The 15,283-nt window shown below is 36.7% G+C and overlaps 1 protein-coding gene across 2 annotated transcripts in view; it reads left to right on the top strand.

The window, feature by feature from the left end:
- The window catches only part of LOC105453863 (major royal jelly protein 3-like), a 2,644-nt gene extending 543 nt beyond the window's left edge, over positions 1-2,101 (top strand). The window contains exons 2-5 of one of the 2 annotated variants that reach the window (XM_011696128.1): positions 131-294; positions 465-713; positions 876-1,531; positions 1,661-2,101. In XM_011696128.1, the coding sequence (XP_011694430.1) occupies positions 131-294; positions 465-713; positions 876-1,088 (626 nt within the window). In that variant the 3' untranslated portion in view covers positions 1,089-1,531; positions 1,661-2,101. Of the gene's footprint in view, positions 1-130; positions 307-464; positions 714-875; positions 1,532-1,660 lie in introns of both variants that reach the window. The other variant, XM_011696127.1, reaches the window with a different exon arrangement.
- The last annotated feature ends 13,182 nt before the right edge of the window (positions 2,102-15,283 follow it).

The following is a 15,283-nucleotide window of genomic DNA, read 5'->3' as shown; positions in this document are numbered from 1 at the left end:
TATAAATGTTTTATTGTACATATTTTGATATAATATGACACTAAATAGCATTGCTACTGCATTGAAATTCACGACATAAGTATATTTTTCCTAATGGAAGGCAGATTTCATTTACAAATAAAATTCGTAGATGGTACAACATATGTCACTATACCCAGAGAATTGGGCCCTGGAGCACCTGCTACTTTGGCGAAAATAACTGATCAGACAGGACCGGGTGGTCCACTTCTACTTCCGTTTCCAAATTGGGACTGGCATAGCAGTACCAAAATTGTAAATGCTCATTCAATAAAGGTAAACATTATGGTAATATCTCATGTCTAACAATAAGCTATTATTACATCTTATATTTATTGTTATTTAAATAGTCAACATAATATTACATTATGCATGTCTACTAGTGTAAACAAAAATTTATGAATTTGACGATAATATTTAAAACAGCATCTTTTATTTTATTTCAGATTATATGCAATCACATTTTCATTTTGGATACTGGTAGAATCGGACCCAAAGAAATAAGTACTCCAAAACTATTGGTCTTCGATTTAAAAACAAACTCAACATCAATTAATTATAAAGAATTAGTTTATTTTATATTCTTTGGATGGCAAATTGCTACTAACGGAACGAGCGCTGGATCACTAATATCGCCCGTCGTTTATATTCCTGGACAATCGGTTTCTGGATGCTCTCGATTCAACGAAAGGATTGTTAGTATATCCTCTTTTAATAAATCGTTAATTCTGACATACAGTATAGATACAAACTTGTCATACTGTATTTATCCAAATATTATTTAATTACACGATTAGTTATGCGTTTCGTATTCTGCGTGTTTAAGTGATTCATCATACATATAAATATACATACAGGTATTTATAGCCGATAGAGAAGGTTCAGGTTTAGTGATATATAATCAGGCTACGAAGAGTACGTGCAGAATTGAATCTAAATACATGAAACCGACTCATAATAATTTTATCATTAAAGGCCAATCTTTTATTTATAAGGCTGGTATCAATAGCATGACAATCATTGGCGATGGCAAGTATTCATATTTTAACAAAAAGAGTATTGTTTTATAATAATCATTGCGTCTGAGTTTATTACACATGGCGCGTATTAAGAATTTCAAATCTAACTTTAAACTGTTTCCCGTATTATTTCTACAATCATAATTCCGCTTTTATTTTTTAATAATATTAATATGTATATACAATATTTATGCGTAACAATTCGTAAAGTATAACAGGCTTTTCTACAATTTACATACATATCTCTTTTGTGCATTTTAGAACTATACTTTAGTGCTTTATCGGGGCTGACCGTTTATATGGCAAAAATAAGTGAGCTAGTAAAGTGTCCAAATGGAAGCGATGCTGATAAAATATTTAAATCTGTGGGCAAATTATCAAGTCAGGCAGGAGCAATAGCATCCACAAAAGATGCAATATTTTTAAGCAATTTGCGGGAAGCATCCATTGTAGCTGTGAACCCTCGTAAAACCCCTTTTAATTCTGAGAGCATGGTGAGATATCCAATTATTCTCTATATAAGAAATTATTTCAATACTATCCTATTAACGATTGTTGTATATCTATTAATGATTAATATCTAACATTGATAGCGATAATATTTATCGTTGTAAAATTTTAAGGTGGTTCTCGGTCAAGATTCTGAAGAATTGCTAGATATAACTGCGTTGAAAGTTCTACCGCATAAGATGTTATCGTTATCAAGTAAAAGTTTTCGTTTTCTTACTGGTACAGTAAATCTAAATGAGACAAACTTCTATATCTCTTCCATGGATATGATTAAAATAAAGAAGGAAATGTATCCTATTAAAAAGGATTAATCAGAATCAATTGGTGTTTAATATTATAGATATTTTAACATATAAAAAAGCTAATTAATATGTAAAACATAATTATAAACGTATATAGAATAGAAGTAATTTAATAGGAATTTAACAGGAATACGCTACTAATATGGAACAGAGGTTCATTTTTTAAATAAAGTAATGCATTCTCGTGGCAATTGTTGGAAGTTGTTGTAATTGCTGTCATAGGTAACATAATAAATGGCAAATTTGAACTGATGATTTTCTTATATGATCCAATAATTTTCTTTAATATAAACATATATTTATTTTTATTGTTCCTAGAGATCACAGTATTGTCTAACCGTATTTTGACAAGTATAAATTCTTTTGAGGTTTATATTACATTCTTTCAATAGTATTATATACAATGTTCAATAATACAATATTATACTGTAATTATATAATTGCAATTCTTTATTTTTTATTAACATAAAAAGATTTTGTTATATCATAATGTGCAGGTAATATTTTAAAGGATAAAAAATATATGAAATATATTATAACGTTTTGATATTTTAAAGTTTATGTTTATTTTACATAATAATTTAATGATTTAAAAGTAATTTATTTTATATTTTTATTGGTACAATAATAAATTGTGCAATAATAAATTCTATTCTCTATATGCTATTGTATAATAAAGATATATAAACTATATTTAATTGTATTTCGATCAGTTTAAATACATAAATAAAGAAGTTTGCACTTTATTTATTGTATTATAAATAAAATTTGACTAATACTCCATTTTTTAGATCCCTTATTTTCACACTGTTTACTTTTTTGTTAACATTAAAGTTAAATTTAACATTTAAAAGACTATTATTAATTTGACAGTTTTATCTCAAAACTAGACAATTGTATTGACATATGCTCTGTAAAATTAAAATTGACGAACAAAATTAGAAATATTAATCATTAACTAAATTCCATCGATTTTAACAAAGATATATTCAAATATCATGTTTGCCATTCCAAATTTAGTAGCGCTCACAAAGAAGTTAAAAAGCAAATTTCCTTAGATCCAAAATACACATGTAAAATAATATTATAATATTCGTATATAAATGTTGATCAATAAATGCTAACTTCTTTTTTTTTAACATTTCCCTGAAAATATTTCTATTTGCTTTACGATTATAACCTTAGTGATAAGTAAAGTATGAAATTGTATAGTATGGTAAAACGTTTTCAAAAACGTAATACGCACAAATATCAAGTGCACTTCTTCAACTCCGTTACTAAATACATTGTAATACTTTGCATAAACGATAACAGATTTTTGAAGATTTATATATTTTTAAGATGATTTAAAAAGTGCTAAAAACTTTAATATCAATAAGTGTGCAAACCACATAAAAAATATGTTTAATAGAATCATCATATATAGTTTTATTATATTAAAAGCAAATCGTATTTAAAGCAAAAAGTATTAATCATATTAATTTATGATACATATTTATCATATTTAAAGCAAACATTTAATTGAAATTATATATTATTAAATTGTATTATAAGACACATATCTACAATAGAAGTAAGAATAGAAATAAAGAAATAAAATAGGAATAAAGTTGTACAAGATATTTGAGAACCGTTTGCCGCGATCGGACTGCCTGGAGAAAACTATGCAGGTTGTCGAGCGAACGATGAAACGGACATCGTTTCAACTTGTGCGCGGAGATTTATCTATCGAGATTTACGCGCGCGTTTGCCGTCGTATGTATCTTTGTACGAGAAAGAAAAAGAACAGCGGGACCAGATACATCGATACGGAGAAAGATCGATGCATATGCGCGGCACCAGCTAGTAAGAAATCACGGAAGCGGATATACTATCGAGAGATCGGGAGCATTTTTTTTTCTCGAACATGCTTGACTACTCACTCTGTATATGTAGGGATAAAGTGAGAGGGGACTTCGCAAATGGTTTTTGCACGTGCGAGGAAGGACAATGTACACTCGAACTCGCAACGCTACTTGCGAGTCTTTCACGTTAAGATAATGGAATATTAATATCGACGCGAGAAACGAGGGGGAGTCGCTTCCTCTCTTCGACCTATTTCTATCCGCGCCACCCCTCGTTCTTGTAACGCTCGGGGGTTAAGAAACGGAAGCGGTGGAAAGCAGTTTCGTCGATACGCTCGTTAGACGGGAGAATTGGTATCGACAGTCTGATGCAGGCTCATTGATCGATCTGACAGTCGCCGCGAATTTAATGCACCGACCGGCATGGAAAGCTGTCCGGCAGGATCTATGTCCCAGGATGTCAGGCAGACAGCGTGCAGTAACGTGCACAAAAGAGCCTCGGGGAAACGGAATACACGGAGGCGTTTACGATATCAAAGCCACCTGGGAGCGTTGCTCTGAAATGGAACAAAACTTCGATGCTTCCTACTTTATTCTCCTCCTCTTCCCCTCGTACATACCTATATATATATACGGGTTTCTTCTCCGCGGAAAAGCAGCTCGATTCCTCGGTTGCATCTATATCTCTCGCTTCTGCATACGCGTTTCGATAAGAAGCCCGCTTACGAGAGAAAAAGAGAGAGAGAGAGAGAGAGATAAAGGGAAGTCTGTCGACTTCGCGAACAAAAACGGGGACGTACACACGGGCGCGAAACTCGAATTGAGAATCGGAACGTCGCGATAAAACAAGGCTATCTCGCTTAATGGAATCATCGATGGCGAGAAAATTTTCCTATCGGAACTCGTGAATGTGGTAAACTTCTATCGCATATCGCGTTGCGATTTTCGAACCGATCGCTACATCTTCTTAAGCATTAACCGTACTACGCGGTTTACTTTACGTATTTCTTTCGGTGAGCAAGAATTTGACTCTAGATTCTCAAATATATACGAACAAGAAAAAAAAGCCAGTTTTTTTTAACTACAAAAGATATTTCTCTATTGTTCGTCGCGCGAAAGGAGAAGAAGTGTATCGAAATGGCTACGCGATTTCAATATGTCAGCAGATGTTCGAGGTTTGGGACTCTTAAAGGAAACTCTTAAAAAATAAAGCAAAGGATCTCGGTAAAATATCTCGACAAAGGTAAGGCAAACCGGAAATCTCATAGGAGACGTATGTCGAATTTACGCGAAAATGCATCGATGCAAAGCACGCGCACCGGCGCGTCGAATGCATCGCGAGGAATCTGTTTTACGAGAGGTCAGGATCGTGATCGCACATTTCGCTACCAATAGAAATCCGCAGGAACCGCGTTCAAAACAAGTTGGTAAAATTAAATTTATTTGTAAACGTTAATGTATAAATATTCTTACATAATTGTTTGCAATTTTGAAAAGACAAACAAATATTTTGCAATCAAAATAGAGCAGCGATATATTAAAGATAGATATACAGAGTCAATGATTGTTAATCCAGAGAATTTTTGCAAAAGAATTATGACGAAACTAAAATTAAAAAATTCTTAGAGTGGATTTAAAAGGTCTACTTTATTGTCACGCACATATATACACACACATACACACACACATTTTCTCGCAAATAAAGTTCTGATATAGTAATTGAGTTTGCCAGACGGCAAATAGACACGATCTGAGATCAAAACGTTTCAGAAACGTACGTGCTCTTCGAGCTGAGAGAACAATCGCGACAAAAGCACGCGCTGAGAAACTCTGGCGGAAACGTCAAGAGGAGGGAAGTCAGAAAAAGTAAAATATCACTAGATGACTCTCTCGCTCTCTGTCTCTCTCTCTCTCTTGACCTGAGCAAAGAAATGTGTGTTCTAAGAATATTCCTTCTGTATTCTCAGTCGAGTAGAAAGCACTTTTCATACATAGAAATCATGAAGTTTTCACATTTTCAAGAGCGAGGTACAGATCGTTTGATTTGTTTAACGTCAAACTACGCGTTTACTTTTATTATACTATACATTCGTCTATGCTCTATATATATAGACATAATATAATTTAAATTTATCTACAATAAGAATACATACATTTTAAAATATTGACTAAATAATAATTAAGTACAATAGCTAAGCGATTATTAATAACAAACATATATCGCTTTCTTTTGATTAAAATATTACATTTTACGTGCGCGAGAAAAAAAAACTTAAAGTAGCTGCCACAAGAAGGGAGTCCTTGAAGACGCGACGAAAAAAGTTAAGAACGGATGGGAAATACCATCTGTGTGACGAATCGTTAATGTCGTTAAGGAAAAGAAAATCCAAAAGTGTCATCGTCTATACAATTGATCGTACGTTAAACTTTTTTACTCCGATAAATTCCAAACTTCAGAGATCAAGCAGAAATAGTCGCGGAACAAAATACGGCCGAGGAAATTACATTTAATTAAAAATACTCTGTTCAGCAAACATACGTGTCATTTAAATACGCGAGGTGTGACGAACATTTATACGCATTTGCTTCGCAAAGTTGTTAAAAATATTAATTAAAAGTTTTGCTTTTAATTATTGGACGATACACACAATGTATGTCTCGCGTTCATTCGCAGATATCTCGATGCTTCATAAAAAAATTTTCAATTTTTTTCAGTATTCAAAGTTTTTAGTGTGTACAACAAAATGCATACAGCATTAAAGTGAAATTTTACTTTGTAATCCATTTTTATTCATCGTCTATTTTCTACGATGTGATTTTTCACGCGATTCTACATTACTAAATCTTTATCTGCTTCACATCAAAAAAGATATAATTATTTAATTAAAATTTAAAAAAATTAACAACTGTGACATCTATAAATAAACTGTTACTCCTATATGTATATAAATTATGCAATGTTTCATATATAACAAGTATTTTAAAAGTACGTTTATTATTATTAAACTTTTTCTTATTTGAAACTATCGTGAGTTTATTTTATGATCTTTTAAGACTGTAGGATTAACAATACGAGTACCGCGCGAGCTCTCGGGGTTTTATAAGAGATTCATAAGTAAAGCTGTCTTGCAAAAAAAAAAGTAAATTTCTTGATTCAAGAAATACAAATTAAGAATTATATTATGTGAAATCGCATATTATCGTGTCACAATGGATAAACGAAGGAATATCTCGGGGATGGCTTTGCTGTGTCAATCTTGCCTTAACGATAATTTGCAAAACACATTTACCCTCCCATCCTCCGTCTGCACTCCGTAATCACGTGCCGAACACGCGCAACTGAGGAAAACCGGTGATAGGGATTAAAAAGTGTCTCGCACAATGGCACTTAGCTCGGTCGAGAGATCATTATTCACGGACATCCCCCATTTCCGCCTGCCACCCGCCACACCCGGGGCGGCTCTCCGTCCATCCTTCCCGGCATTTATCGCCCGCGGTCGTTTGTCCTCGTAAAAAGAATCATTAACACGTACAACGGATTTTCTTACCCCTTACTACCGCAACCTCCCCGTGCCGCTATTTTGCCACGCCATCCGTCCGCCGCCGCCTCGCGAAATTCGCGACGGCGCGCAACTTTTTTCCTGCGGCTCCATTTCTCTTTGTCCGCTTTACGCCCGCGCTCTGCTTAACGCGTCCCGTCCTTCCCGAGAAGGGATATATTCATACGGATCGTCTATCAGCGTATCCCCGCGCGCGTAGCGCGATGGCACGCATGTTCGAATTTCCAACAGCTAGTTAAATTGATTTAACGTGATTTATTATTTCGGGAAACATTTAATAATGATGAATAAAAGATGATAAAATTTAACAAGCATTTTATTGTTTTTATAATGTGAAGAAAACTGTGCTATACTTGAAAAATTTGATTTACTAAATTTGATTTAAATTGAAATACCTTCTAGCATTAAAAATTTATCTACATTAAATTACGTTGAGATTAGATTCGTCGGAACCGATAATAGTTAACGATTAATATTGTAAGCAAAAGCCAATAATGTCGTATTAGACAAAATATCGTTTTTAGAAAAAAAAATATTTAAAATTGTCATTTTATCTTACAGAATGTTTTACAAGTTTGCATATAATTATTTCCGAATATTTATGGGTGTATTTCCAAATATATTTTGTAGGTATAGAATAAAATATAGATTTGAATCGCTTATTTATAACCGGGTTTCGTCTTATTTATTGCTCACGTTAAAAACTTCTTACGCTCGTTGCTTTAATAATCCTCTTATTTCGCAATGTGCACGAAGCAAGAGAGGAAATGCATTTAAGGAAACCAACAACCATTTGGCGAATATTCGCCCTTCCGAGTGAGTTGGACGGAAATGGGCCATTAATCCGTAATAACACGTCGGCGAATTGTTTGTGCGTGTCACAAGTATACGCGAGAGCAACGTTTCTCGCTGTTGTTACGCCGGCCAAGTTAAACGGAGGTGAACCGCGGGGTATAGTACGTACGTCTTCCATAAATCTCGCCGTGAAAAACGTTGTGGCGCTCGGCCGCGTCGCTGCGCGAGCGCGACGCGACGGGGAGAAATATCGAGAGGCGGCCAGCTGCACAGGCTCCGTGGATGCCGCTTGCGGAGAGTTCGCTTGTCGCTCCTACAACCTATGCGGTTCGTAATATCTACTGCCGGGTGAGTATACCATATAGTTACAACGGCACGTCGAACTTGCCGGGGAAGTTGGCCCGAAAACTCCCCCGTTGTGTCCTCGCGGGAGCAGTCCGGCTGCGGACCGTCGTTAAGTTATTTACTGCTCCGCGATTTTATTGAGATCCGCCACGGCGTTAAGCTCGCTTTGCGCCACGGGAAAGCACGGCCGGCACTAAATCGTCGTCCCGTCTCTGCCGGCCTGGCGTCCCTCTCTCACTCTCTCTCTCGCGCGCGCTCTCTCTCTCTCCACGGCGTGCCCGCCGCGTTGGTCGATGTCACTGACGCGCTTTTGCATGGCTCAAGTCGTAAAGACGTCAAGGGCTTTCGCGTATTTGTCGGTATTAGCCGCGAACGATTTAATAATGAGATTTAAATGTGGAAAGCAAAGCGGCAGGAAAAAATGAGATACGCAAAATGTAAAAAGAAAAGGGATCAAATTCACGGAAAGAACAATTTTTCTGGAAGGATTAAAAAATGTTGACCTGAAAATAATTTTGTTGGAAACTCAAAAATGATAAGCATTGCTGTAAAATGTTTTGATATTCCAGCAAGTTTGAATTTCCAACAAAAATTATTTTCAGATCTATATCCAGCAAAATCGTTCTTTCCATGTTATGATTAACAGATGCATTATCAATCCCGATTATGAATACTGTAAATTTCAAACCATCTTCGGAGGAAAACTGTATACGCTAAAAATTTTTAAAAATATCAACAGATTTTTAAAATAGTAAATTTTTTTTTAATGCTAATTATGTGATATATTAGAAATTATATTTTTCGAACTGTTATCCGAGAGCTGTAATTAATCAGTAATTAAATATTATAATTTTAAATGGACAATCACGCTGATTTAGCTAGTAATTAAGTTTTTAATTCGGTAATTATCATACATTTTTAATACTTTCAAAATGTATGTATTAACTTCATATCAATAAATGAAGTAAATTAACAAATAATAGAAATATAAACGCGTGCGAGAGAAGTTTATTTTGCAACTGCGCAGTGTATAATTTATACGTTTAATTAAGGGATGAGCATAAAGAAAACTAATACAGTCGTTCAAGGGGTCACCGGCCCGTAGTTTATTATATCCGTCGTAGCAAGCAGAGCAGTAACAAGGTACCGTTTATGTCGCTTAAAATTTGAATAGCTATTTTAGCCCGTTTTGTCGTCGCTATCCTGTCCACGTTGGTAAAATCCCGCCGGTTCTCCGTCTTGAATTGTCGAAGATACAACGCGGCGATAAAACAAAAGAATAAAAAAAAAAGATTAATATTCGCTCGCGGTAGCTTCGGAGCTTTCGTAGCCGAGTATTAATCGACCAAACGTCAGACGCGGGATGCTGCCTCGTTGAAAGAGAGAGAGAGAGATGGTTACAATGGTTTCGCAACGGCGATACCAGATTAACGGTGGAAAACGCCGTGGCGACCACTCGACGATCGTTTCCCGTGACCGTTTCTAAACCGCTCTCGGAAGAACGGGTCTTAATAACGAGTTATAAACAGCGAGGATACAGGCAGCGCATACAATCCTATAACAGTGGGACACGACGCGGCGTTTTATGCAAAACGACACGGCGAAAAAGGGGAACGTCGAGAGAGAATGGCGTAAGGATAAAGCCCGGATTTTTATTCATGCTGCCGTCGTGTCGTCGCCATATTTTTATGCAGCCGAGTAACGGCGCCCGAGAGATTAATGGGACTCGACCGGCGTTAAACGTCTTTCAAACCCGCTGCTGTTATTCTTAAAGCTCGGCATCGGTAAAACGACAATTTTGATCTCGTTGCACGCCCCAGGATGGAGAACGTCACTCTGCGGCGCGACCCACGTGTTGACTAACTAAATAAACAAATTCTAACATAGAGCGGAAGAGAATAGGCTTAGGAATCGTATCTCGCGAAATACACGTTTGCTAAAAAAGTTAAAATCATATTAAACTGCAATAATAAAACTCAATTTTAATTTACGAAAGAATTTATCATAGAACACGATAACTTTACTTTTAACAGTTTTATCAAAAAATATCGAACATTTAATATTTTTGTCGTAAAATAATTTTCTAATACGTTGAAGATGAAATAAAATGTCTGCTAGATATACTTTTCACGACTTGCGAAAAGAGCTTGTTTAATTTTGGTAAAATAAAAATCTATGTACCAATTGTATACATAAATAATGATAACACCGTCCGTGTCGTTTCGATTACTTGGAAATGTTATCTATATATTAACTTATATATTTAAAATATTATCTATATAATAAATAGTAACATATATATCTTTGACGGAAAATATTGTGAGACAATACACGACTGAAACTGATAATTGTCATTGTGATAAAATACTACTGGCGTCGTCAATAATTAGATAGAGATACAGACAACAAATGCAATTAAAGCGGTGGCCTATAATGTATTCCCATTTAAAATGATATCTCGTGATATGCGATTCACTAATCCTTTTCATTCCTTGTATCGCTATACCACTGAATGCAAACGTACGACATTATTTCTACATTCCTGTGTACAATCGCGACCGCATTTTGCGTCAAATAACGTTTAATATTGGGCGTATTTCATTAAACTTTAATGAACGACAATATATACGGTCATTAATCGTCATGCGTAAGTAAACACGGAATTTCATCACATGCGCATAGTGTTAGTGTTTATTGTCAATTATCGTGGCACATATGTAATCACGTATATCGTTAATATTAATGTATTTGCGTAAATCACTCCAACTATATATATCACTATTTGCATCCACGGTATGTTTATTAGCACAATATGTTATTTTAAGCAACAAACAATTTCGAAATTTCTTAGGATATTCTAATGTCCTTTAAATAAACTGATATCTTAAAATAATAACGCACTATTATCAAAATCAGACATAAATCCATTAAACCGAACGCTAATGCAATGTCTAAATTCGTCATTAATTTTAAGCTCGAGATATGATATTTGAAATTGTCAATCCTTAGTCAATTGTACTGTTCATCATTTTATTAAAAATAATTGTGATATCTCTATTGTCTAGACATATGATGTTATTTTCTGAAATTTCTAAAACAATAATCTTAACCGCCAAAAAAATATTTAACACGCGTTAAATCGAGCCGCAACCCATCGCTACACGGGCAGCAAGTGGAAGATCTAGTGCTTCTTCGGTCCATCCCTGGATTACTCTCCGCTAAGGGCGATAAACGTCTACCACGATAAATCATGCCGTCGCGTACTAAAACATTAATACGAGCTCGATTACGCATATCGTCGGATCATTATATACGCGAGATAAAAGAGACGGATAAAAGCGAGTCTCGCCATCGTGCTTATTTTCTCTATCGATTTACGTATGGTACGCTAAAATAATCACTTTCCAGAGCGAAAAGATTCATGCGTTATCTGCAAAGTGCTTTGTTTTTCTTTATAGACATCATTACAATTGACAGAGTAAGATTAGATGTTGCATATGCTATAAATAAAAGGAAAAAAATATGTTTTTACAAGAGTCTCTGTCGAGATAATAAATTCATTATTAAAAGGATGTTATTTTGCGCTTCAATATATTTTAATAATGGCCATTTTATCATAAATCTATTGCAAAAGAAAGTTTACACGTTTCTGTGAGAATTATGTAAATTACGAGCTACATCACGTTTCATGATCCAGTATTAATGCATTTATCGACCGCGCTGTCTATTTACTGTATTGTATAGTCATAAATTTTACATTATCCCCTTTCGACTGGCTCTGTATATTCGGTACAGAGATTCTATTCCATCGAAATCGAAATTTCATTAACGCCACGACCGGCAACTTTCCAACTTTGAGAAAACCCGAAATTATTATTCCGATAAATTATCGTTAAAATAATATATATTAACGTAACGTATTATTAAATTAATCTAAATATTATGTATTTGTGATAAATATAGGTAACAGAATTAATTATCAGATAATAATAAGCTTCCTAAAGATTTGAACTGACTACGAGAATTCTATTTGGCACCCATTTATATTTCGCACGGCAGAGAGCCGTTTTTTACAAGAGAGATCGTGATGAGGGGAAATGTAAAATGTCGACACGAAGGAACATTTGTGAAGTATTTATCGCGAAGCATTCATTAGCTGAAATACTTTAGCGTGCCGGAGTTTCTCGCACGCGCGTACGTATTGCATACCCCCGTACCGGAATAAATTACGCACGCTTGAGAGTAAGTATCGTGACGACTGGGACATAAATTACACCACGGAACGGAGATAACTGAATTTTCTTTTTAAGCGCTTTTATACGCTTTGACGAAAATGAGGAAATTGTTTAGAAATATAACTAGTTTGCACGCTCGTTAAGCTTATATTCAATGGGACTCAATGCCGAAAGGGGAACGGAACATAAAAGTTTACCGGTCGAATATCACACGCGAGGATTATTTCTCGATCATTTTAAATCACGCGTTCTCCACGTCGCCACAATACAAGAAGGAAATAAGCCGATCGCCACGTATTGCACCCGCCGCGCATAATCCGCCTTATAAGCGGGGGAGCACACACCAGTTGGCGATATTTCCCCCCCTTCCAAAAAAATCGGCATAATCCACGTTGCTATCGCGCTCTCTTTCACGACAGTCGCTCCCGCAAAACCTCGAAACAAAATCTGAAGTAAGTTTCTTGTTCGCGGAGTCACGCGGATGCGAAAACTTCACGGGGTCGCGAAAACTTTATTTTCTCTATTACCGATAGATATTGGCCCCCACATACGGTGGGGACGTTGCCGCGCTCTCCCGCGATTTCACGACAGTTGAACGAAAACTGAGACTTGTTATCGATCAAACTGCGAGCGCGATACGACAAATCCGTATGGAATAAACGCTATATCCGCCTAGCCCGGAGAAGACAAGCTAGTTATTAATTTGCACGCAGGTTCGTGAAAATTATATGATATTTGCAGTGAGTATATAGTTTGGAAATAATAATTTAGTTTTAATTCAGTTAAGCGTACGGAATTAAATGATATTACTGGCATGCTGCACTAACATCGATTTTTAACAAGATATACATGTATAAAGAGATCGTGAAAAGATTATATTTTACATATTTTGTTTAAGAAAAGGAATAATTTTTTAACACATATAATACTTTTCATTTATATTTTATTATCAAAGAAGTTCTTGGAAAACGCCTAGTTTTTTGAGCTTGACTTTAAGGTGGAATCTTTTCAGCGATAAAAAAAATTAGTCACTTTCTCCAGTTGATCCATAAGTTTTTTGAGAAAAATTGATAGCTCCGTATGAAATTGCGTTCGCTAAATTGGCGGGATTTAGGAAACTGAAATATGGACTCTCCGGCAAGAGAAACGTAACTTCGAGCAAACGTGGAAATATTCTCGAGCTGCATGCTAAATTCTCGTCAAGCTCGCGATACGTATCATAAATGATACTTGCCGCGACGTGGGGGTAAGAAAAGGCTCTTATCAACGGGAGACAGCATCCGGCGGGAAAACGGCACGTCGCGCGCATTCAGATGACGCAGTCCGTCTTCGGATAGACGTGGACCGATGGCCACGGGCGGGAATGACTGTGTGTGATGCGGAAAGCCACTCGCGCTCGGGGTGGCGTATTAGAGGGTCGGGCCGTATATGACGATACGGAGGTGTGAGTACGTATACACACCGGAGGGTCTCCCGGGCACCGCCGCAACTTATCTCCGTGAGCTGCGGGCCCGATGGGGGACGCGGATAAGTCGCGTACACGGTGAGAATGGCGCGAATGAAATAAATAAGAGTCAACGAGAAAAAGCTGTGGAGGATGGCCTAGAGCGGGAAGAGAGGTGAGGGGACGGGGGCGGAGAAGGGAAACAGAGAGTGCGAGACGGCGATATCCTACCCCCTCCCCCCCTTCCCGGTGGATAAGAAGAGAACGCGCGGCGCGGTAAATGCGAGACGCAAGATGAAATGGAATTTCTGTCGGTTGGGTTAGATAAACAGCCGCAATTTCGTTCGCGCGACAGAAGCCAACCCCCAAACGACGACGACTACGACGACTGCGACCTACGACTACGACGAGACGCACGTTTTTCCACCTCCCCTCCTGCCCCCGCACGAATCTTTTCTTTCCTCCATCGCTGTTATTTTCGGAGCTCGCCTTGTTTCGCTTAGAGAGCGCAACTTCTCCTAGCGCAATCCCCTCCCCCTTTCCCCTCCGCATGCTTTATCTCGCGTTATATCGCCCCTTTTATTGCGATCGACTCTCACGACCGATTCTCCCTTTCATCTTCCTTACTTCCACCTCCTACGTCTTCGTGCAGCCGTTGATCCTGTATCGCCGCTGAAAAGCAGCCGTATAGCTACTGCACGCAACGTTTTGTAACTGTACACACAGGGCGTGCATTTACTTTTCTCTCTGAACGTCGACCTTGTGCGCTACCATTTGATATTTTCTTCCCATCTTCTTCAATCTCTCTCCTTTTCCGTTTCTCTTACGCCCCCTTAGATCCCCGTCTGTATCCTTATTTCTTTTGTACGGAAACTACCCTTTTCGATAGAATGTTTGCAATTGATTTTCAACTCGCTCTTCATGCGTTCGACATTCTCGATCTTATTCATTCGTCTTATTCATTCCCCGGATCAAATTGTACGCGTCCCGTGATGCAATTTTAAGTCCAATAAAATTAATTGTCTTAGGCGACGCTAACAAATCAACATAAACGCACGAGATTCCAATAATAATTCACTACTGGAAATTAATTTGAAATGCGAGAAATAAAAAATATTCGATGCACGTTTGTTTTATGATAGATTAAATATTTCGTAGAGACGATAAATTAAAAGCGCGGAATAATAAACGAATCACCAGATAAATAATTC

This window comes from Wasmannia auropunctata, unplaced genomic scaffold, assembly GCF_000956235.1.
Source record: "Wasmannia auropunctata unplaced genomic scaffold, wasmannia.A_1.0 LD335994.1, whole genome shotgun sequence".
NCBI lineage: Eukaryota > Metazoa > Arthropoda > Insecta > Hymenoptera > Formicidae > Wasmannia > Wasmannia auropunctata.
The sequence above is the reverse complement of the archived record's forward strand: the minus strand, read 5'-3'. Positions and strand labels throughout refer to the sequence as shown.